This window comes from Triturus cristatus, chromosome 1_2, assembly GCF_964204655.1.
Source record: "Triturus cristatus chromosome 1_2, aTriCri1.1, whole genome shotgun sequence".
Lineage (NCBI taxonomy): Eukaryota > Metazoa > Chordata > Amphibia > Caudata > Salamandridae > Triturus > Triturus cristatus.
In genome coordinates, this window is record NC_140580.1 from 847,193,085 (window position 1) to 847,218,669 (window position 25,585).

At 48.0% G+C, this 25,585-nt stretch overlaps 1 protein-coding gene across 1 annotated transcript in view; it reads left to right on the plus strand.

The window, feature by feature from the left end:
- Positions 1-25,585, plus strand: part of FAM131C (family with sequence similarity 131 member C) — a 389,134-nt gene that overhangs the window by 85,699 nt on the left and 277,850 nt on the right. The window contains exon 2 of the mRNA XM_085609013.1: positions 945-1,090. Coding sequence (XP_085465139.1) covers positions 945-1,090 — 146 coding nt within the window. The remainder of the gene's footprint in view (positions 1-944; positions 1,091-25,585) is intronic.

The window sequence follows — 25,585 nt, forward strand, 5'->3', positions numbered from 1 at the left end:
TTTGAGGTATTTCGCAATTAGTTGAGGAATTTATTCGGTATGGTGGCCTGTAGGGCTTTGCTATAGTTGAGCTTTGCTTGGAACTGGGTGGCTGGCTGTGATTTAGTTAGGAATGGCTAGAGACATATTAATGGGTTTCTTCTGATACGCCAAATGCTCCATCTGATCCAAGAGTTCAAAAGCATTGCCCAAGCCACTCTTCTCTAGGTGCATATCTGCAAATGGCCCTCTGTGCATTCGACCACAATCAATCCTGCCCCAAACAAATTGGGGGGACGATTTATATCTCAGTGGGCGGCCTGTTTCTCTGCGGGGCGACAGAGTAATTTGACTACCAAGGTGGCAGTAAATTCAAAAGCATTGGTAGGAACCACCTTCACGGCGGTTGCAGTCACTGTTTTTCACTGTTTGGTGCAGAGCTCCATCAGCATGACAGAGCCTTGCACCAAACTGGTTTCTTTTTTATTTTCAAAAACAAATTCCTGAAGTGGGATTTTCCTTTTGGAAATTAAAAATATAAGGCCCCCCTCGCCATGGGAGTGATCCTCCATGCCGAGGGGGGCATTTTTGTTTTGTTTTCTTTTGTTTTGTTCAAGTACCATCACTATCATCACACATATGTTGCACCTACATTGAATTAAGTGATCCTCTTCCTATTATGTGACCAATGTAAAGCGCAATAATACCAGCCATAGCTTGCTCCAGACTAAATGAACCCTTAAAATGGATGTAAACAAATCAATTAAATGCAAGATGAGACGCTGGAGTGGAAAATAAAAACTACATTCGGCACTCGTGGGTTGGGTACAACGCACAGCTACCGAAGCAAACATAGGATGCAATAGATACTAATAACATAATATCACCTGGCAGAAGGAAACAATGCTAGATCTTGACATCACACTTTTTCTCCAGCTTAGAATATTTCTCTTCTCTTGTTTCAGAATTTTTCACTGCTGGTCATAAGGATTATTCCACAACCAGCAACACCACTCAGACGGAGTGCCCGCCCACCACGGTTCATGCTGAAGACCAAGAACCTTCATCGGAGCCTGATGCTCCAGATGCACCACCGCAGGAAGCAGCAAAGGTAAGTGACATGGGGCTAGTGGAGATGATTGACACCCTGTAAACAACCACCTCTGAAGCTCAGACACAGTATGGCCAGGCTCTCTGGCCATCACTCACACTGTCAACTGCAAATCCCATTGCACATGGATTGGATCAGATGGGTCAACGGGTACAAGTGATTCCACAAAGTGACTCATGCACTCTTAGTAGTTAAAGCTGTTGCTGCAGGATTATGTTAAAATCTCAAAGTATTTATCATTCTTCTACAGGAGAGGCAACCAAAAGGCAGCCAAATCTAGACAAAGTTGCTTCCTGGAGATCTCAGGTTTGCCAAATGAATAAGGAGTAGCCCAAGTGGGTATGTTGACACATTGTTCAAAGTGGGTTATGCTGTTGGGCTCTGACTGCATGAGCACAGATGCCTTCAGTAAAAAAGTTCCCATTAACACCATAGCAATTACAGATGGGTTCAAGTGTAAATAAACCACTTTGTGAATCTTGCTCACTGTTTTGAAGGGGAAACCATTACTTCCCAAGATTTGTCTAAGTGTCAACTGAAGCTACATTTGATCTCTGTGACATGACGGGAATCCCGAACTAGTCACTTGAGGAGATGTAAAATGAAACATGATCTTAGACTGGATCCATCCCAGATTTTCAGACAAAGCACATAGGATAAATTTACACACAGCTAATCTGATAAAAAAATAATTTACATAGTTAATGGTTATCTTACATATCTGGCAGGGATTGGGTCCTCCTGGACCTACACTTGGCATCCCTGGATCTAAGAAGCAGTCTGTGGGCCACTACCATGACAGAGTTGATGACCTGGAACTAAATCAGCCTCCATACAGTGGCTTTGATTTTGATTATTCCATGATTGCAATTATAAGCAAAATTGATGAGATAGTTCTAGAACAGCACTACTTACGGCAATAGCTGTCAATTTTTTTAAATAAGAAGCCTGGCAGTGAGCCAGCGATTTTCTGCAGCCCTTGTGTTCTAATTGTTAATAGATGTAGCACATGAACTGCAGGTTGGAAGCATTGTATGTGATCATATTGTTGCTACAGCATTACCAGTATTATTGATCTGGACAGGGTGATTTGTACAATAAAGATGACATACCCTTCAGTCTGCCTAAGTCAAGCTTTTTGTCAAGTGCCCCTGACCTGGGCTGTCGGAGATAGTAGTTTGAAAAAATTAACTGGGCTTTAGTGTTAGGGACTTAACACAAGAGACAGGTTGGTCCCTTGTGATTGGAGAAGGCCATGTTATGTTATGTTGTGTTAAGATATTAATTTGTGTAGGGTGTAACATTAACCCTAGTTTCTTGGTGCCTAAGATACAACAACAGAACTCTATAAGCATATAGATTGTGGAAAAATGACAAAACAAACCAGCTACCAGGACACGATTAACAATTTAACAGCAGGACTTTAGTTTCCTGTGAAAAATCAGGTGTTGATGAAGATAATTTAGATCCATTAGAAGGTTATTTATTCCTGGCCTGTGCTGCCCTATCACCAAAAGTTATGGTCAACAATGGGCTGGTAGATCACCACGTACAGCCTGGCTCTAAAAAGCAAATCTGGACATCAGGGGAGGCTAGGTTGATGTGAGAAGTTGGCCTGGTATATGCTGTCCACTAATTAAAGTGGGCACCTTGTACCGGTCCAAACAACCCTTATTGATGATTAGGGTAAAGACAACCTTTATTGAAAGCTATCCTAGTGGTAGCTATGGAGAGGAGCCTTCAGGCTAAGTCTCGAAGGAATGTAAAGCAGCTTGTTTTACCAGATCAGAATGACCAAATGAAAGGAGAACCACACAAGAGATATATAAAATATATGTATTTATTACTAAACACTCTCTACTAACCTCTTTATGAGATTAGAGCTCAAAGCACACAATATTAAATCACTAGAACGACAGTAAATAGCACAATACACAGCGAGCTCCAGGGGGAGACCGAACCATATACTAAGAAAGTGGTATAACAACCATGACTTAACTAGACACAGTGCCTAGAGCACGTAGAATTGCTGGGGCCCCAAGGAACCACCCAAAGTAGTGACACATGGGACCCACAGAGGACAGGTGCAGTGTGTGAACACAGGCACGAGCTCCGTACAATCCTATGGGAAAGTCACCGTTGGAATTTTAAAGATTAAGGACACTTTGGAGAGGACTTTCAGAAAACCCTTTCAAACATAGAAGGTTCTACGGCCAGTACCCTTGAGAGTACTGAGATACCCGTGATACCTATCCCAGAGGAGTCGGGTGCATAGGGGTCAAGTGATGTCAAAAACCTTTGTCGTTTTCAATGGCGTGATGCAGAAAAGTGTTGCTGCCGGGAAGATAAAAAGTGTCCGGTGGGATCCAAGCCTGGATCCGAGGTGAGAAGAACCTGAAAGCAGAGGGAACAGAGTCTGGGTCACTTCAGGGTGACCAGGGGCACAATAGACTAATGCCCACCGATGTTGGGTGCTTCAGGTGAGATGATGCGATTCTTGACTCTGCAGCCACGGGGACCAGGAGACGTCGACGACGACCAAAGTCCGGAGGTGAGCTGTCCCACAAAGGATGTCGAGTGCTGGGGGGTCAGAGTCTGGATTGAACACCAACAAGCCGTGGCAACTGCAACCCACTCGGGCAGAGGAAATAAGCTTTGGTGAGGACCAGCAAGGTCCTGGGGACTCTCCAAGCAATGGAGAGTCAGGGCACGTCTGGAGCAACCAGGAAATCCCACTGAAAGTCAAAGTTACCTTCAAAGGGACCCACAGACCAACGGACCAGGGATCGCGAAGGGACCTCGAGCTGAATCACAAAATACCAGCCCATGGAACACTTGTGGAGTGTAGGCCGTAAATCTTCGATGGAATTACTGCTTGGGGTCAGGACTACAAGTAGCCAACAGCAAAACCTCAGGGATCGCCGAAAAGCATATGCTGCTGCAAAAGTACACGGTGCACAGTGGTTCAGGTTGCACGGTCCCCACGAGGTATACGGGTCTCAGGATTGCTGAGAGAACTGATCAACCTCGAGAACGCTCGGGACCCACCTCCTGTGTTCCAGAAATCTTCGGAGTGCTCAGGAGCTCAGGAGATGCAAACCGGTCAGATGCGTTGAAGGTGCCTGCCTTGCAGAGGAGTTGCTCCTTTACTCCAAGGGAGATTCTTCAGTCATCCAGCGTAGTGGAGATCGTCGAAGTACTTGGTTTCTGTAGCAGAGTTTAGTCCAGGTAAATTCTAGAGTCCTGTAGTCGGGGTTCCTACTTTATACCAAAGGAAGGGGTAGGACAAACTCTGGGGACCCAACTATGGGAGGGTCAGGACAGAGGAGTGGCTACACCCATATCCTTTGTCCAGTTTTGCGCCAGAGCAGGAACAAAGGGCTCCTGCAACCGGTTTGAGCTGGACTATGCACAGGGACACCAAATGTTGCCCCCAGTGCAGACTTCAAAGCGCTCTCAGAGTGCACTCACTCAGCCCAAATACACTAAATCCTGTCTGGGAGGTGGTCACACCTCCCTGTGACAGGAAACCTATTGTCAGGTCTTCCACTGCTCGAGCTTGTCTCAGCAGCAGGAGGGCAGGCTTGTGTCTGTGGCTGGCAGCATCCATTTTGTGATGCCCAGGTCGAGAAAGCTGGTACCGGGTAGCCCGTTGTGTCACATAAGTCTCTTTGACACCAAACACAACATGTTTCTAAGCAGCCGTTTTAAGGTTTGCATTTACTGCGAGGGTATAATGCACTTAAATATATATGGTTGGCTGCATCAAAAACAACCCCTTAAAATAGATCCCGAAGGCTGCAGAGGGGCTCTGCTCATGCAGGTGCACCCTCTCACATAAAACCCAGCACCCTGCCTTGAGGATTGATAAGGCCTGCCATAGGGGTGACTGATAGGTTCATATGTGCAGTGATTTAGAATAGATATAGTGAACCTATATCTAAGTAAGGGGTGCATGCACCACCTTACACAGGCTGCAGTAGCAGACCTGTGGTGTCAGTTTGAATGGTCTCTCAGGGGTGGCATAATACATACTGCAGCTCCTGGGAGGCCGCTGGGGTACCTATGCCCTGGGTACATAGTATACCATATATTAGGGACTGATAAGGGTACCCCAGAATCCAATCTGGAGTGTACCTAAAGTACATGCACAACCAATCTTGGGAGAAAGCAGATAAACTGGGGTCCTGATTAGCAGGATCCCAGTCAGACTAGTCAAAAACCAGCAAAACACCAGGAAAAAAAGTGGGGGTAACCATGCAGTCAGATTCTACCTTCCTACAGTTGATTGCCCGGTGAACGACCATAAGAATCTTAAACTAGATGCCTTCTCTGAAAAGCAGCCAATTAAAGAAGTCAAAATGGGGGGTGATTTTTGTTTTTTTAATTTTTAATTTGATTTTATTTGAGTATTTCCCGAAAATGTATCTTGGTGATGAGGCATCAGGGGAAACAATACTGACCAAATACAGACTGTTCAGTTAAAGGATCATTGAGTAGCCAATGGGAATTGTATAAGTTTACAATGAAATCCACAGGATCACAAATCGGATGCAGAGATAGTGCATTCCAGTGTTTTGTAGCCAGAAATAAAAAATTAACGTACCTTGCATGTGCTCTCTGAAAATGTTGAAACACTGGAGCAGGAAAGATTCACTGGATTGCAACACTCTATAGGGCGTAAAAATGATTAGCTTATTCTGCATTTAAGATGGATCTACAGTGGCAATTACAGAGAGCTTTGAAGATATTACGCTTGGAGATGGGAAACCAATGTACACTAACCACATGGTCAGAAACATGACATCTTGCTGGGAGGTTGAAGACATGACGAGATAAAGTTTTTTCCCTAATTTAATTCATTTCAAGATGAAATTTGGAGCACCAAGCAAAACAGAGTTGAAGTAGTGCAGCGAATATAGTATAAGTAATAGGGCCATTTGGTAATGTAGATTAGTTGGAAAAAATGGGAAATCTTTCCTTAGGATTTGATAAGGAAGAAGTGAGCCAATGTCATTTTATTGATATGATTCTTAAAGGAGAGAGTGGAGTTAAAATGAACCCCAAGTTTTAGTATAGAGGTAGTAGGGGTAGGTGTTGTGTTCAGCTCAGAAGGCCACCACACAGAGCTCCAGATGCTGGGATCATTAGGGAGGATTAGTACTTCCATCTGACCCCAATTCAATTTTGGAGAATTGGGGTTCATCTAGATATATACTGCCCATGCAGTCCCAGAATTTATTTTGGGCCTCAGCAAGGCCATGTGTGCCCAGGTCCTGTAAATAAAATTCTGATGGTGGGCTTGCAGCACTGGTTGTACCACCCACAGAAGCAGCTTGTAAAGTGTGTCTCAGGCCTGTCATTGCAGAGCATGTGTGCAGTCCAGTACTGCCATGTTGACTGGTAAGTGCACCCACTTACCAGTCCCTAAACCTTCCCTTTTCTACATATTAGCCACCCCTAAGGTAGGTCTAAGGGCAGGGTGCATTGTAAGTAAAAGGTAGGACTTGCCCTGTGTGTGGCCTGTCCTGATAATGAATTACAGCCATTTTCGTTTTTCACTATTGCAAGGGTACCTGTCCCCATAGGCCAGAATGGGCAGTTTGATTATAACATCTTATAACCCTAACTGACCGAGGGAACATGGTGGATAAACTAATTTAGTATGCCAGAATGATAAAATACATCTTTTAGTAAAGTTGGTTTTAACATTCTGGTGCCGATTCCGATCCAGTTCGGAAAGCACTCCGACCGAGTCGGATCCGGAGTGTTTTCCGACCGAGCTGGACCCCTACAGTCCGACCGAGCGAGTACGATGCGCACGCATGCTGTCAGACTCGGTTCGGTCGGACTCCGATAGAAGTCAATGGGAGCCAGTTGTACGACGCGTACATGCGCTCCCATTGACTAAATGGGTACGTCTCGAACAAGTGCGCCCCCTACAGTGGGTACAGTGGGTACGCGTCGGTGCCATCCGCGCCGTACATGCCTGTGTGCGGGTCTCCCCTTGTGTGCGAGTCATACAGCTGCGGGTGTCGGGGGGTCCAACGCGGACCCCCGAAGTCTGACTCCGGGAGCTTTTGCGAGCCGGATGCCCAACACGGTCGAGCCGTCCGATTTGAGAATCGTACTCGTTTGGACGAGAATCGTCTCCATTGCGCGCGTTGGTTTACGTGCGACCGAGTCGGACGGATCGGGTCGGAGCCGGGAACGAGTCGGTCGGAGAATTTGCGCATCTTCGCATCGTACTTCGTCGTCCAGACCCGTGTACGGATCGGTCAGAAAAGAAGCATCGGAATCGGATCCGCTACGGCCGAACCCGATTCAGTGCCCTTCCGACAGAGATCGGAATCGGCCCCTCTGTGTTTGAAAATACCACTTTTAGAAAGTAGGTATTTTCTTACCTAACCATTCAGCCTGCCTCTTTTAGGTTGTGTCTAGTTTGTGTGTGACAGGGGCTGGGGTGGCTCCAGGAGACAGGGTGAGTCAGCACTAAGCTGAATAGACCTATCTTCATTGGGAGTGGTGGGAGGAGTAGCACCTGGGCCTGAATAGGGCTGTGCCTGCCTTCCACAATGCTGGCTCCACCTCCTGTGGTGTGTCTGATGACCCTGGCCAACACTGACAAAGGAAGACATGCACTGGCAGAATGCACCCAGAACTGGTTTGGACTAGGTACAGACACTCTCTGCCTTCAGAAACAAAGGATTTGTGTGTATAAAAAGGGGGACCCAGACCCCAGAACTTTAGATCACTTCTGGGAATCAAGACAAACCTTTGCTGAGGAGAAGAACCAGGAAGCTGAAGGAGGAGACTATCCCTGTGCTGTGTGGTTGGGGGTTGGCCTGCAGTGGTTGCTTCATTTCCAAAGAAAGGAGAAAAGGACTGTGCTTTCATCATCTTGAAGAAGATCTCCAAGGGCTTAAACTGTGCTTGCCTCCTCCTGAAGTCTCAGGGATACACGACTTCACCCCCATCTCCCCTCTGAATTCCCTTGCTGGGAATTGAAGTACCTGCTAGTGTGCTGGGCCTTCTAAGAGATTGCGTGTCACTGGGAGCTGGAATTGCGACTCACGAAGAAGAAGCGTGACGCCACTGCAGCAGTTGCCGTCGCATTGCCGAATAAGCGTGCTGCCACTGCTGCTGTCACCATCGCATCACCGAAGCGCGTCGCATCACCGGAGAAGCATGCCACCGCCGCAGAGGTTGCAGTCGCATCACCGGATAAGCGTGTCACAGGGCCTGTAGCTCCTCAGAAGATCACTGAGTCACCGCACGGCCGTCAGGCGTGCACGCATCGCATCTACGTTGTCGCATCGTAACCAAGATGCCATTTTATCGCATCGCACCGGAGCGTCATCGCATCGGATCACAGTAAGAAACCAACGCATCAACTCTCCATACAGTAAGGAAGCGAGCCTCAACTCCCCTACGCAGCAGTAAGGAACCGATGCAACCACTCCCCTGAGTATAAGTAACGGCGCATCACCTTCCCTGCGACCCTTTTGTTTGTTTTACGTTACGCATCCAAGGTACTTTGAAAGTAAAGTGTCACTTTAGCAATCTAAAGTGAACTAAGCTATTTTAAAGTCTATTTTTGATTACAGTATTGTGGATTTTTGTTGTTGGTCTTGTGTTGAGTCTAGTAAAGAATACTTATTTTTCTAAACCTGTGTGGTATCCATCTATAGTGTTTTCACTGTATTACTGTATGTGTTCCCAAATGCTTTACACACTGCCTCTGAGATAAGCCTGCCTGCTCGTGTCAAGCTACCAAGGGGGTGAGCAGGGGTTATTTTAGGAGTGTAGCCCCTTACCCTGATTAGACGCAAGGGACCCTATTTGGACAAAGGTGCAAACAATTGCCAGCTAGAGACCCCCAAATCTAACATTGGTGGCAGCGGTGGGATTTTGGACTTGTATTTGTGACTCATATACAGTGATTGGTATACACTACTGGTGACTGCAGACAAAACACAACCACATACATTTTGGTAGAGTTTTTTCCTATTTTCCTAGGAACTTCTTTTCTATGTTTCAATTCTTGAGAACTGCCAGTCTTTCTACCATGAGTAAGCCAGCATCCATTGCATCTGTAGACATTGAATTGGAAGAGGTGAGGATTGATACCTACACTGTGCCTAACCTCAAAGCTCTGTGCAAGAAATGTAAAATCTCTTTGAAAGGCATCACCAGGAGAGAGGAATGCCAAAAGGCGCTGATGGCCTGGTTGGAATCTAGGAATGCCAGTGAGCATCCTGAAGAGCCTGTGGTGGAGGCGGAGAATTTAGATGGGCAGCTGGAGGGGCCATTGGGAGAAAGTACCTTCCAGGGCGGACAGCAGTGTTTCTTCCAAGGGCCTGTCCCCAGGAGACCTGGAGGACAGGGAGAGGGAGAGGGTGCATAAGTTGGAGCTAGCCAAGCTCAAAATAGATGGTCAGAAGGACATAGAGAGCAAGAAAATAGAGGTTGGGATGGAATTAGAGATGAAGAAGTTAGCCTTAGAGGAAAAGAAAATGCATTTTGAACATTAGAGAGTGTTGAGGGAATTGGAACTCAAACCCAAAAGTTTAGAGGTTCCTCCCTCTGGTGGCAGTGCACCACCAGTGCCTGTAGAAGCAAGGGCCTACATCCCCAAAGAAGTAGTTAAGGATTTCAACAAACATGAGGATATTGGTCAATGGTTTAGGGCTTATGAAGCTGCAATGTTAGCCCACCGGGTCCCTGAGAAGGATTGGGGAGCGGGGTTGTGGGGCCACTTTGTTAGTGATGGGCGGGACACCTTGTTAGATTTACCTACAGAGGAGCAGGTATGCTATGCCCACATGAAGGGAGCCCTAATGTCCAGATATGGTTTGACCCCAGAGTTGTACAGACTAAGGTTTAGGAATTGCAAGATACTGGAGTCTACCACATGGGTGGAATATGTGTCTTTCTTTTGCAGAGCATTGGATGGGTGAGGTGAAGGGTAGCAAAGTGGATAATTTTGAGGTGCTCTATTATTTGTTTGCATGGGAGCACTTGTCCAATAATTGTTTTCCAGAGCTACGCCAGCACCTGATTGATAGTAAGCTAACTAATCCTAGGAAGCTTGTCATGTGGGAGACTTCGCCAAAGGTGGGCAGGGTCCCCAGCAGAGGAGTAGGGTGACAAGGGTAAACAGAGGGAGTTCCAGAAAGGGTCCCAAAGTAATCCCCAAGGGAACCAAGGGAAGGGTTCCCAGCCTCCCCCTGAGAAGAAGGCAGGGGCCCGACAGATAAGCCTGTTCACAGGTGGCCCAAGACCTGTTTTAAGTGTGGTCTAGTGGGCTACTGCTCTTATGATGCTAGATGTCCCCTGTATGGGAAAACCGCACCCAGTGGTGTCCCGCCCCGGCAGATGGCTAGTGTAGCCCTGGGGGAGGACATGGGTGCCCAAGGTGGGTGGGGTCCCACAGAGATGTCCTTTGTCTCTTTACGAGACTGTGAGATGGTCCCCAGGACCTACTGCCTGATAACATTAAGAAATACAGGCAGTGGGTGCCCATCAATGGCCAGAGGGTGGAGGCTCTGAGAGACACCGGAGCCAGTGTGACTGCTGTCGGCTGGTGTTTAATGAGCAGGTAATCCCCAAACTCAGAGAGCCACTGTGAGGTGGCCCAGGTTCCCTTTGAGTGGGGGGGGGTTCAGGTACTCTTCAAGTAGCTGTGAGACCAGCCATCCCTGTGACTGTCTGTTGGGCAACAACTTAGAAAGTTCACCTTGGGCTAAGGTGGAGAGAAAATCTCACTTGGAGATGTTGGGTCTGCCTGAGTGGGCGTGTGTGACCACTCAGTCAATGGCAGCCAGTAAGGGCGTGCAATAGGACCTGGCACCTGAGAGAGTGGCCCATGTACCTGCCTTAAAGAGAAGAAGTAGGGCGCATGGGAAACCGGCACCTGAAGTTCCCACGGTCCAGGAGGAGGCAGACCTTGAGGGGTATGCCCTGGAACCTACAGGGAAGAAAATTGCTGAACTGGGAGACCTGCCTGAGCTGACCCATTGGCAGCAAGAAGGAGGTCCCTCCAGGGAAGAGTTCTATGAGGAGCAGAAAAAGTGCTCTTCTCTTGTGGGTTTGCGGCAACAGGCCACAAACCAGGCAGCAGGTGATCAGTCTGGATCACATTGGATCTACTGGGAGAATGGTCTCCTATATAGTGAGCCTAAGGTTGCTGAGCCTGGGTCAGCCAATGTGCTGGTGGTACCCCAGCGCTTCAGAGCCTTCCTACTGGGGCTCGCCCATGATGTGCCTTTAGCAGGACATTTGGGGCAGGACAAGACCTTTGAAAGGTTTGTCACCCACTTTTATTGGCCCCAAATGAGCAAGAGTTTAGACACTCATTGCAGGACCTGCTAGACTTGCCAGGCAAGTGGAAAGAGTGGGAGGAAGCACAAGGCTCCTCTCCAGCCATTCCCTGTGGTCAGCACCGCCTTTGAAAGGGTGGGCATTGACATTGTTGGGCCTCTAGATCCCAAGACAGCCATGGGCAACAGGTTCCTCCTGGTCTTGGTAGACCATGCCACCTGGTACCCGGAAGCTTTCCCTCTCCGGTCGATGACGGCCCCTGTGGTGGGTCGAGTGTTGATGGGGATTTTCTCCCGTGTGGGGTTCTCCAGAGAGGTGGTGTCAGACTGTGGTACAAACTTCATTTCCAAGTATATGAAGTTCCTGTGGCAGAAGTGCGGTGTAACACAAGTTCAACACTCCTTACCACCCCCAAGGTAATGGGCTGGTTGAGATATTCAATCGGAACCTTAAAGGCATGATTATGGGTCTTGTGGAACCCATGCAGCGTTAATGGGACGTCCTCTTGCCATGCCTTCGCTTTGCTTACCGAGAGGTGCCACAGAAGTCCCTAGGGTTCAGCCCCTTTGAACTTCTCTATGGACACTTTGTAAGAGGACCTCTGAGTTTGGTAAAGGAAGGATGGTAGGAAGCTCCCAGGAAACCTCCCCAGGATGTATATAGCTACATGCTGGCCTTCAGAAACCAAACCCGGAGATTCAGGCAACTCGCTCTGGAGAATCTGGAGGCCATCCAGGAGGAGATGAAGTGGTGGTACGATCAGAATGCCACTCTGATTGAGCTTCAGCCTGGTTAGAAAATGTAGGTCATGGCCCCAGTGGAGCCCTGTGCGCTCCAAGATAAGTGGACCGGACCCTTTGATGTGGTGGAACGCAAGAGTGATGTCACCTACTTGGTGGACTTGCGGGCTCCTAGGAACCCTTTGCGGGTCCTGCATCTAAACCGCCTGAAGCCCCACTTGGAGAGGTCCGAAGTGGGCATGCTCCTAGCCACAGATGCTGGAATTGAGGAGGAGACTGAGCCTCTTCCTGGCCTCCTGTGTGTCAAGGAACAAGATGGGTCAGTGGAGGGTATAAACCTCTCTAACTCCCTGACCCCTGAGCAGCAGGAAGATTGTCGCCAACTGTTGGGACAGTTTCCTCACCTGTTTTCCCTGACCCCTATTGTCACTGATTGGTGCGTCCATTATGTGGATACTGGGGACAGTCCTCCTGTTAAGCACAAAACTTACAGAATGACTGACAGGGTGAGAGCTTGCATCAAGGAGGATGTCTCCAAGATGTTTGCATTGGGGGTGATTGAATCCTCAAACAGCCCTTGGGCCAGCCCAGTAGTCTTGGTCCCAAAGGCTGCCGCAAATGGTGCCACGCCGAACTCCGGTTCGGTGTGGACTACCGAGGACTCAATTCAGTCACCAGGACTTACGCGCACCCCATCCCCAGAGCTGATGAGCTCATTGATCGGTTAGGGACTGCCCGGTACCTCAGCACGTTTGATTTAATGTCTGGGTACTGGCAGATCGCCTTAACTAATGGGGCAAAAGAGAGGTCAGCATTCTCCACACCAGATGGGCACTACCAATTCTGGGTTATGCCCTTTGGGATGAGGAATGCCCCTGCCACCTTTCAGAGGTTGGTCAACCAGGTGTTGGCTGTACTGGAAGATTTCAGTGCAACCTAACTGGATGACATAGCAGTGTTCAGCGCCAGTTGGGAAGAACATCTGTGTCACCTCTGGGAAGTGTTGATGGTGCTGCAGAGAGCAGTCCTCATGATCAAGGCGAGTAAGTGCCAGATCAGGCAGGGTTCCATGGTGTACTTGGGACACCAGGGTGGGAGCGGCCAGGTGGCACCCCTACAGCCCAAGATTGAGACCATCCTGGCTTGGAAACCCCCCAAGACCCAGACAGAAGTGAGAGCCTTTTTAGGACTCACTGGGTACTACAGAAGGGTTGTCAAGGGGTATGGCAGCATTGTTGCACCCTTGACAGAGCTGACTTCCAGGAAGCAGACCAAGAAAGTGAACTGGACTGATACCTGTCAAAGCTTTTGATGCCCTGAAGACTGCCATGTGAACGTCGCCCATGCTCCTGGCACCCAACTCCACAAAATAGTTTATTGTCCAAACAGACACTCCAGAGCATGGTGTAGAGGCTGTTCTTTCACAGATAAATAAGGAGGGCCTATACCAACCTGTAGCCTTCATCAGTAGGAGGTTACTTCCACGGGAACAGAGGTGGAGTGAGAATGAGAGTGAGGCATTTGCTGTGGTCTGGGCACTGAAGAAGTTTGGGACTCCCTTCCGGATTCAGACAGACCACAGGCCCCTCAGATGGTTGATGCAGATGAGGGGTGAGAGTCCAAAGCTGTTGAGGTGGTCCATTTCCCTACAGGGGATCGACTTCACGGTGGAACACCACCCTGGTACAGAACACACCAATGCTGATGGTCTGTCCAGATTTTTCTGCCTTAGTGATGAGAACTCCCAAGAGGTAGGGTAGTTCTCCCCACATCTCAGCTGAAGGGGACATGGAACCATTGGCGTGGGTCTCCCTTCCATTTTTTGCTGTTGCCTGCTGTGTTTTTGCTATATGTTTTGCTGCTCTAGATGCTTTGGGCACTGTGCCACTGCTATTCAGTGCCACAATGCAAGTGCTCCCTATGTTAAATTGATGTAATGGATTAGTGACTCCATGATTGGCTTATTTGGTTCACTTGTCAGACCCTAGTCCAGTGCACCATGTGTGCCCAGGGTCTGTAAATCAAATACTGCTGGTGGGCTTGCAGCACTGGTTGAGCCACCCACAGAAGCAGCTTATAAAGTGTGTCTTAGGCCTGCCATTGCAGAACCTGTGTGCAGTCCAGTACTGCCACGTTGACTGGTAAGTGCACCCACTTAGCAGTCCCTAAACCTTCCCTTTTCTACATATTACCCACACCTACAGTAGGCCTAAGGGCAGGGTGCATTGTAAGTAAAAGGTAGGACATGCCCTGATGTGTGTGGCATGTCCTGATAGTGAATTACAGCCATTTTTGTTTTTCACTATTGCAAGGGTACCTGTCCCCATAGGACAGAATGGGCAGTTTGATTATAACATCTTATAATCCTAACTGACCCACGGAACATGGTAGAAAAACGAATTTAGTATGCCTGAACTCAGAATGATAAAATACATATTTTAGGAAAGTTGGTTTTAACATTCTGTGTTTTAAAATACCACTTTTAGAAAGTAGTTATTTTCTTACCTACCCATCCAGCCTGCTTCTGCTATTTGTGTATTGCTTGTCTGGTTTGTGAGTGACAGGGGCTGGGGTGGCCTCAGGAGACAGGGTGAGTCAGCACTAGGCTGAATAGACCTATCTACATTGGGAGTGGTGGGAGGAGTAGCACCTGGGCCTGATTAGGGCTGTGCCTGCCTTCCACAATGCTGGCTCCACCTCCTGTGGTGCGTCTGATGACCCTGGCCCACACTGACAGAGGAAGAAGTTGTGCACTGGCAGAATGCATCCAGAACTGGTTTGGACTAGGTACAGACACTCACTGCCTTCAGAGACAAAGGATTTGTGTATATAAAAAGGGGGACCCAGACCCCAGAACTTTAGATCACTTCTGGGAATCAAGACAAACCTTTGCTGAGGAGAAGAATCAGGAAACTGAAGGAGGAGACTACCCCTGTGCTGTGTTTTTGGGGGTTGCCTGCAGTGGTTGCTTCATTGCCAAAGAAAGGAGAAAGGGACTGAGTGTGCTTTCATCATCTCAAAGAAGACCTCCAAGGGCTTGAACTGTGCTTGCCTCCTGCCTGAAAAGTGCTACGCAAACAAATGATGGACGGAATGCTGAATGAATCATACATTCACCCCCAGTCAAGATATCAGGGTTAAATCCATTGTTCTTTTGCTCACCATGCCACCCCAGTTTGGACCCAGCCATATTCAAATCAGTCTTGACCCTGTGCCTCATGGGAACAGTCCAGATCGAAATGCCAAGCCAGGTCCTCCCTGGACTGGAAACAAGCATCCTGGGACCGGTTTCAGGGTATGTCACCCTTCTTCAGCCAGGCCAGCTTGAATCCAGAGGCACAGTGAGCAAGGGACCGACGTCTGGGCATACCCTTCCCACATAGGGCGAAAAGGTGGTAACCAAACAAGTGGACGGAATGCTGAATGAATCATACATTCACCCCCAGTCAAGAGATCTTGGATAAATCCATTGTTCTTTTGATCACCATGCCACCCCAGCTAAGATCCAGCAATATGAAAATCAGTCTTAACCCTGTGTCTCATGGGAACAGTCCAGACCGAACTGCCAAGCCCGGTCATCCCTGGACTGGAAACAAGCATCCTGAGACCGGTTTCAGGGTATGTCACCCTTCTTCAGCCAGGCTAGCTTGAATCCAGTGGCACACTGAGCAAGGGACCCACGTCTGGGCATACCCATCCCACATAGGGTGAAAAGTGCTACGCAAACAAATGATGGACGGAATGCTGAATGAATCATACATTCACCCCCAGTCAAGAGATCTGGGTTAAATCCATCGTTCTTTTGCTCAACATGCCATCCCAGTTTAAACCCAGCCATATGCAAATCAGTCTTGACCCTGTGCCTCATGGGAACAGTCCAGACCAAACTGCCAAGCCAGGTCATCCCTGGGCCGGAAACAAGTATCCTGGGACCAGTTTCAGGGTATGTCACCCTTCATCAGCCAGGCTAGCTTGAATCCAGTGGCACACTGAGCAAGGGACCCACGTCTGTGCATACCCATCCCACATAGGGTGAAGAGGGCTACGCAAACAAATGATGGACGGAATGCTGAATGAATCATACATTCACCCCCAGTCAAGAGATCTGGGTTAAATCCATCGTTCTTTTGCTCACCATGCCATCCCAGTTTAGACCCAGCCATGTGCAAATCAGTCTTGACCCTGTGCCTCATAGGAACAGTCCAGACCGAACTGCCAAGCCAGGTCCTCCCTGGACCGGAAACAAGCATCCTGGGACCGGTTTCAGTGTATGTCACCCTTCTTCAGCCAGGCTAGCTTGAATCCAGTGGGACACTGAGCGAGGGACCCACGTCTGGGCATACCCATCCCACATAGGGCAAAAGGTGGTACGCAAATAAATGGACGGAATGCTGAATGAATCATACATTCACCCCCAGTCAAGAGATCTTGGATAAATCCATTGTTCTTTTGATCACCATGCCACCCCAGCTAAGATCCAGCCATATGAAAATCAGTCTTGACCCTGTGCCTCATGGGAACAGTCCAGACCGAACTGCCAAGCCAGGTGATCCCTGGACTGGAAACAAGCATCCTGAAACCGGTTTCAGGGTATGTCACCCTTCTTCAGCCAGGCTAGCTTGAATCCAGTGGCACACTGAGCAAGGGACCCACATCTGGGCATACCCATCCCACATAGGGTGAAAAGTGCTACGCAATCAAATGATGGACGGAATTCTGAATGAATCATACATTCACCCTCAGTCAAGAGATCTGGGTTAAAACCATCATTCTTTTTCTCACCATGCCACCCCAGTTTAGACTCAGTCATATACAAATTAGTCTTGACCCTGTGCCTCATGGGAACAGTCCAGACCGAACTGCCAAGCCAGCTCATCCCTGGACCGGAAACAAGTATCCTGGGACCGGTTTCAGGGTATGTCACCCTTCTTCAGCCAGGCTAGCTTGAATCAGTGGCACAGTGAGCAAGGAACCCACATCTGGGCATACCCATCCCACATAGGGCGAAAAGTGCTACGCAAGCAAATGTTGGCCGGAATGCTGAATGAATCATACATTCACTCCCAGTCAAGCGATCTGGGTTAAATCCATCGTTCTTTTGCTGGAGTCAAGATATCCTGGCTGATGAGGGCTGAAAGCCCGAAACCGGTCCTAGGATGCTTGTTTCCAGTCCAGGGAGGACCTGGCTTGGCAGTTCGGGCTGGACTGTTCCCATTGGGTGCAGGGTCAAGACTGATTTGCATATGGCTGGGTCCAAACTGGAATGGCATGGTGAGCATAAAAATGATGGATTTAGGCCCAGATCTCTGTACTGGGGTGAATGTATGACTTTGTTCTGCAATTCGGCCAATCAATTGTTCTTTTTGCATTTTTCACCCCGAGTGGGACGGGTATGCCTAGACGTGGGTCCCGTGCTCTCCATGCCACTGGAGTCAATCTATCCTGGCTGATGAGGGCTGAAAGCCTGAAACCGGTTCTTGGATGCTTGTTTCCATTCCAGGGAGGACCTTGCCTGGCAGTTCGGGTTGGACTGTTCCCATTGGGTGCAGGGTCAAGACTGATTTGCATATGGCTGGGTCCAAACTGGAATGGCATGGTGAGCAAAAAACAATGGATTTAGGCCCATATCTCTGTACTGGGGTGAATGTACGACATTGTTCTGTATTCTGTCCATCAATTGTTCTTTTTGAATTTGTCACCCCGAGTGGGACGGGTATGCCTAGACGTGGGTCCCGTGCTCTCCATGCCACTGGAGTCAAGCTATCCTGGCTGATGAGGGCTGAAAGCCCGAAACCGGTCCTAGGATACTTGTTTCCAGTCCAGGGAGGACCTGGCCTGGCAGTTCGGGCTGGACTGTTACCATTGGTGCAGGGTCAAGACTGATTTGCATATAGCTGGGGCCAAACTGGAATGGCATGGTGAGCAAAAAAACGATGTATTTACGCCTAGATCTCTGTACTGGGGTGAATGTATGACATTGTTCTGCATTCTGTCCATCAATTGTTTTTTTTTGTATTTGCATCCTGCCTGAAGTCTCAGGGATACAAGACTTCACCCCCAAGTCCCCCTGAATTCCCTTGCTGTGAATTGAAGTTCCTGCTGTTGTGCTGGGCCTCCTAAGAGACTGCGTGTCGCTGGGAGCTGGAAGCGCGACTCATGAAGAAGAAGCGCGTGGGCTCCGCAGCAGTTGCCATTGCATCGCCGAGTAAGCATGCCGCCGCTGCTGCTGTCACCATCGCATCGCTGAAGCGCATCGCATCACCGGAGAAGCGTGTCGCCGCCACAGAGGTCACTGTCGCATCACCTGAGAAGCGTGTAACAGGGCCTGTCACGGCTCAGAAGAACAGGAGCGCCGCACAGCTGTCAGGCGTGCATGCATCGCATCAAAGTTGTCGCATCGTAACCAAGACGCCATTTTGTCGCATCGCACCGGAGCATCATCGCAGTAAGAAACCGGCACGTCAACTCCCCACACAGTAAGGAAGCGAGACTCAACTCCTCTGCGCAGCAGTAAGGAACCGACGCATCCACTCCCCTGAGTGTAAGGAACGGTGCATCACCTTCCCTGCAACCCTTTTGTTTGTTTTGCGTTACGCATCCAAGGTACTTTGAGAGTAAAGTGTCGCCTTTGCAATCTAAAGTGAACTAAGCTATTTTCACCATTTTAAAGTCTATTTTTGTGATTACAGTATTTTGGATTTTTATTGTTGGTCTTGTGTTAAGTCTAGTAAAGAATACTTATTTTTCTAAACCTGTGTGGTGTCCATCTGTAGTGTTTTCACTGTATTACTGTATGTGTTCACAAATGCTTTACACACTGCCTCTGAGATAAGCCTGCCTGCTCATGCCAAGCTACCAAGGGGGTGAGCAGGGGTTATTTTAGGAGTGTAGCCACTTACCCTGACTAGACCCAAGGGTCCCCATTTGGACAAAGGTGAAAACCATTGCCAACCAGAGACCCCCAAATCTAACACCTATTATATCAGATGTCAGGTGTTATCTTTGCTTAGTTCTTACTCTTAACGGGGTTTCCAAAGATATTGGAGTAGACGCCTCACTCCCTTATCGTGACATGCTTCATCATCAGCGTCTATACACACCCTGGTAAGATGGTACTACCAGGGCGTACTCAACCATAGGTGGAAATGAGAGTTCTTAGATAAGGCAAGCTGAATAAGCAGGGACCCAGAAAAGTGATGTATTAAAAATACCTCAAGGTATACCCAAAGGTTTTACTTTATTAGGAGGGTATCAGGGGTATGGATAAAAATATGGATTTTGTGGGTTCTATTGAATACAATTATTCAATTATACCCTTTGTTTGGTGCCAACATGTTTCGGCTCTCATTATGAGCTCGGTTGTGTCTGGGGCCTTTGTCAGGGCTGTATCGTCAGTGTGCCTGCTATTTCTTGTGCACGTACACAATGCACACTTGTGAGGCCTAATGCTCTCACCTGTCTTGGTTCTTTGCTCCAGAGGATTTTCCTCTAGTGTGTCTCTTCAAGGGTCATGCGGTTTGTGAGGGTGGTGCTGTCTTGTAGTCACACATTCATCAAAGATCCAGGCACTTCGGGATTACCGAGGTCCACCCCTGTGACCGCCGCCGGTATCATCTGTGTATGCCATGAATGACAACCCAAAGCATTGAATTAATAGGGTTAGCAGGAATATGTATAAATTGAAGAGAGAGTCAATCTGAGCTGAGCCACATGTCACTTGGCGGAATGAAGAATAAAATGAGAATGTGTGCTGAGAAAGGAGTTGAACCATGCTACAGCTGCATTGTGAATGCCCAATTGAGATATACGCCTTTGCTTATTTGATGTGAGACCATGTCAAAAGCAGCGCTAAGTTCAAAGTGGATCAGAAGTGATGTTCCTTTGTTGTCCAGAGAAAGACGTAGGTTGCCTGTGATGGCGAGAAGAGCGGTTTCGGTTCTCTGTAAAGGGTAAAACTGAGCTGGAATATTGTTTTCCATGAAATATGATGGTTGTTTCATGACCTTGACTTCAATCAATTTATCCGGAGAAAGAAGATGTGAGATAGGCTGAACATTACTGGAAGGCTCTGCGGGTTAGGTTTTTTAAACAGGAATGACTGAGGCTTTATTTCCAGTTGGTGAGGACCATTCAACATTTTAATGAAGCAATGATGTTAGAAACATCAGGACTAATGGTATATAGTATAGCCTTATAGCCCACTGCAAAGGACTTAACCAGTTGTTTAAGGCCGTGAAAATGATAAAGAGTTGAGTCGTAGGCTAGGGCCCATAGCAAGCCCTATATTACAACTGATCTAGCCCTCGGCAGAAGTGCTAAAAGGCTAGAATATGCCACTCATTGAGGGTAGAATGTTCTAAATTAAACAGAGCAAAATAGAAAGACAAAAATTGGAATGGTTTAACCAACGGTCTATACCAACCAATATTGGCCCTGAGCCATTTCATCTTCTTCAATTGAGCTCCCAACATTCCAATTTTGTAATATCTTATTAAGGTTTTAGCAAGACAGGGAGCCAACGGGGATCCTGATTTAATTGTATTGGCCATTTTGATGACAGAAGGAGTGGAGACTGAAAAAAAATTCAAAAGAGAGCAGAGGGTAGTTTAGGAGTAATGAAGGCCTGATCAGATTTTTTGACAGAGCAGCAAGAAGTGTATCGATCCTTCCTCAAAAAAATATGTAGCAGGGTTAGCACAGAGTGCCATGAAAGGAGTGATTGTTTTATTATTGACTTTGGGCATTGCAAATTCACTGACTATTTAGAACAATTTTTTGGGAGAGGGCATGGCCTGACTAACTTGTAAAGAGATGTATTGTGTGCTAGCTAATTTTATTAATTTTTGTAGGATTTAAAAGCTAAAATTTATTTTTGTTGATTTGCTTCAATGTAGTTTTACTCCAATTTATTTAAAGTTTTTGTAGTATCTTTTTTCCTCAGCTAGATCCTCTGTATACCAGACAGCTGAACGAGTTAGACTATGTGTAGAGCACATTTTTCAGAATACATTCATGTCTAAGGCACAGGTCAGGCATTTATAAAACAATTCTGCTAGGAGCCTGACATTGGTTTCATCTGGTAAAGCGGGGGGGGGGGGTAAGGTGGCATGGGCTGTGAGTGAATAGAGACATTTAATATCGGTGGATGGTGATTTATGGAAAAAGGGGAATTTCACTTTATACTAAAAGGAACTCCACAATAACCAGTCCAGGACATGACTTACAGGGATGTTACAGTCAGACTCTTTTCACTTGAAAAACTAGGATCACGAAGATGACCAGCTATGTGAGTGGCTCCCTGTACTATAAGTTTAAAGCTTTTGCTTTTCACAATTCAATGAACTCTTAATATTTTGGTTTGTTAGGGTCATCTAGCCATGCATTTAAATCACTAATGCTGGTAAATATTGGGTGATGAAGGATAAAAGGGTAGATGAAAGGTAAAAATTCTTCCATTACTTTTTTGTGTACTTAAGTGTGACGTCCTAAGTAGGATAGGTATGCCCAGATGTGGCTCTCATGTACACTGTGCCACTGAAGGCAAGCTATACGCAACAGATGAGCCCTAATAAGGACAAAACTGTTCTTGGGTTGCTTACGTACTGTAATGTCGTGGCATGTGCTGGGCGCTAGGACCAGCACATGAGAAGGGGAGATGGGAGGAGAGCGAGGGGCGGCGGAAGAGGAGGAGCGAGGAAAAGGCAGAGTAGAGCAGGGTTAGCAACGAGAGAAAAGCAAGGAAATAAAGCTCCTACATGAAATCTAGTGTCGGCGTCATTCATGTTATAGGGGCGACACTACAACTGGCGACGAAGGTGGTCGCAACCTGTGCATGCTGCCTACCTGCTTCCTGTCCGGCGTACGCTCCGCTGCCTCGGAGCTGTGCTGCGGTCCGGGTGCCCACCCCGGCTGCGTTGTGCCCGCTGTGGTGCTGTCTTGCTCCGCTGCCTCGGAGCTGAAGGATACGCTGCTGCGCGCACTGGGAGTCCACCCCAGCCGCGTGCATTTGTCCAGGAGAGGCCGCTGTCCTGATCGCGATCCGCGTGCTCCGCGGTGGTGTCCGAGGCCAGGTGCCGCCTGCTGAGGGAGGCAGGTGTCTGTTGTTGTGTCCTGCATGAATTCCTGCTGTCCGCGTGAATGCCTGCATGGCTGCTCTCACAGAATTAAGTCCCAAATCTTGCGAGGAGCGAGATCTCACCGGTGGCCATCTTGAAGTCAGGCACCTCACCCAATCCCCTGCGAGGAGTGCCCGGCGGCCATTTTAAGGTCAGGCGTTTGGTGCAATTGACAACAAGCATTGGCAAAATGGCTATGTGAGACGATTTATGGTGCTTATAATTAATTTCAAGGCCATTTAAAAGACGTATGGGACTGCCTGCACATCTAGTTGCCTACCCTTAATGTCCAGTGATACAAGTGATAATTCACATCTGTCCAGTGGCTGGTGGACTGTTCTTTCACTTCATAGGTGCCCTGTTACTGACCCTACATACTAGCGCCATTAAAGAGGGGCGTTGACGGTGCCAGTTTGGACTGAGTGGCAGGCGCTTGGAGGGCCCCTGTGACTTGCCAATTTTCGCAAAGCATCTGCTTCACCATTTTCATATGCTATGTCGGGATCGCCAACGTCAAGACAGGGTCATGCCTCTGCACCAGGCCGGACTCGTCTACGTCCACAGGGCACATGGCTGGACCCAGACTCGGCTTGATCGGAGTCTCTTTTCTACGCCCACCAGAACCCTTGGTCCTCATATCGGGGGGAGGGATGGGCCTTCGCTGGCAGGAGTGGCTAGAAGACTTTGAAGACTCCATGAAAGGGTCTCATGTAACCGAGGAAGAGCAGCAACTGATTTCATTACGCAATTTAATTGGGAAAGATGTTGGTCAGATTATAAAGGAGCTTCCGGCCGATGCTGCTTCGTCCTATGCCAATGTGCGTGACGCACTAAACAGAAAATTCCTTCACAAGCGGAATGTTGATTACGAAAGATATACATTCAATTTGGCTTCTCAAGAAAAACATGAACCCATGAATACTTTCATCACGCGACTCTGACGTTTGGCCCGCTACTGTGAATTTGATTCTTTCACGATGGAAGACACACTTCGCCTGCGAATCATAGAAGGATGCCAGTCTGAGTCGTTACGTAGACGTCTGCTAAAGAAGAGCTACTCGCTGGATGAGATCGAAGAAATGACGCGAGTACATGATCAGGCAGAAGAACATGCCAAACAAAATGGAAGCTGGAAGAGGCAAAAAACGTGAACAAGCATTTCGGCTCCAATCCCGTCACACCAACAGGTCCTCCCCTACAAAGCAAAGATCTTCCAGATCCAAAGTTCAGTCCCATTATACAAGTCGCCGGCGTCGCAGTTCTAGCCGGACTGATAAGCGACAGGAGTGCCAACTTAAATGCTATCGCTGTGGATATGACTTCCCTCACACGGAGACATGCCCTGCCTTAGGCCACAAATGCAGGAAGTGTGGTCGGGACAACCACTTTGAAAACAGAGACAATTACAGACAATCCAGACAGTCTAACACTCGCCATCATGCCAAAGCAGTGTGGGACTACAGAGATTCCTCCACGGGTTCTTCACAGTCCAGTCGTCAGTCTCATGGGACATATCGATCTCGTCGATCACAATCTCGGGAGTCAAAGTCGCTGTCACCAATATCGCAAGACAGCGATGAGTACGTCTGCTTGGTTGCGGACCCGGACCGGCTGAAGAAATACCCGCGACTGGATATTAAAATGGACACACACTGGGCCAAATTTGTTCTGGATAATGGAGCGTCTCTCAACTACATTTCAGTTGCAGAATACAAGAAAATGAGTCCACCACCACATTTGCATAAAGCCAACGTGCGAGTGTACACCTGGATGTCGAAGAAACCTCTTCCGTGTTTAGGACAATTCCCGACTAATCTTACATACAAGGACAGAACTATTCCAGCTCACATTCATGTCATTGACGGTCCTGAAGCGGATTGTCTTCTTTGCTTGCCCACGGCGGAACGACTTCGACTAGTGGACATTTTGTATAAAGTAGATGATGAACCGAACATAGTTCACAAGTTTCCAAAATTATTCACCGGCCTCGGAAAGATGGCTCACTGCCAAGTTCAACTGCACATAAACGAACAAGTGACTCCTATAGCGCAACATCACAGGAAAATTCCATTTCACCTTCAACAGTCTGTAGAGGAAGAACTACAGGATCTTCTCCAGGCTGACATTATTGAGAGAACGTCAGGACCCACGCCCTGGGTCTCTCCAGTGGTCGTCGTGCCTAAGAAGGGCTCTCCTGGCAAAGTGCGCCTTTGTGTCGATATGGGGGTACCCAACACCGCCATTGAAAGAGACCCGGGACCTCACATTAGCGACATGATTGCGTCACTCAATGGTGCGCAAATATTCTCCAAATTAGATCTCAACAAGGGCTATCACCAATTGGAACTTCATGAAAAATCGTGATATATTACCACCTTCTCGACTCACCAAGGCCTATTTAGATACAAAAGACTCAGCTTTGGGGTCTCTTCGGCCGCTGAGATTTTCCAGGAGGCCATCAGAAAGGTAATCCATCACATTCCCAACACTCTAAATTACAGTGACGACATCCTGGTATATGGAGCAACAATGCAAGAACACGGCACAGCGCTGGACCGAGTCTGCCATGCTCTATTGGAGGCCAATCTCACTTTAAATAAGGACAAATGTGAATTCCATAAGTCCACTTTGAAATTCTTCGGACACATCTTCTCAGGCGCAGGAATGAAACCAGATCCAGAAAAGATTGCCGCTCTGAATGACATCCCCAGGCCGCGAGACGCGGGGGATGTACGTTCCTTCCTAGGCATGGCAAGCTACTGTGCACGCTATGTCAAGGACTATGCCACCATTAGCTACCCTCTGAGAAAGCTGACCAAACAAGGACACCCATTTCAATGGACCACAAGATGTGATCAAGCCTTTCATGAAATCAAAACTGTGGTTGAATCTGCCACCAATCTTGCATATTTCAATCCGAGAAGAAAAAACGAAATCACTGTGGATGCAAGTCCCGTAGGATTGGGGGCGATATTAGCTCAATATGACAATGAGAGTGACCAACGGTATATTGTAGCATATGCCAGTCGGAGCCTCACGGACACAGAGAGAGCCTACTCTCAGCCTGAAAAGGAAAGCCTGGCGGTAGTCTGGGCCTGCGAGCATTTCCACATTTTCATCTATGGGAAGCAGTTCACACTTATCACGGATCACCAGGCCCTGATAATCATCTTCGGAAATCCCCGAGCCAAAATGCCACCCAGAATAGAGCCCTGGGGCATCCGCCTTCAGGAATACACTTATTCTATAATCCACAAGCCAGGAAAGGCTGTAAACCCTGCTGACTACATGTCTCGACATCCCAAGGCAATGTCCAA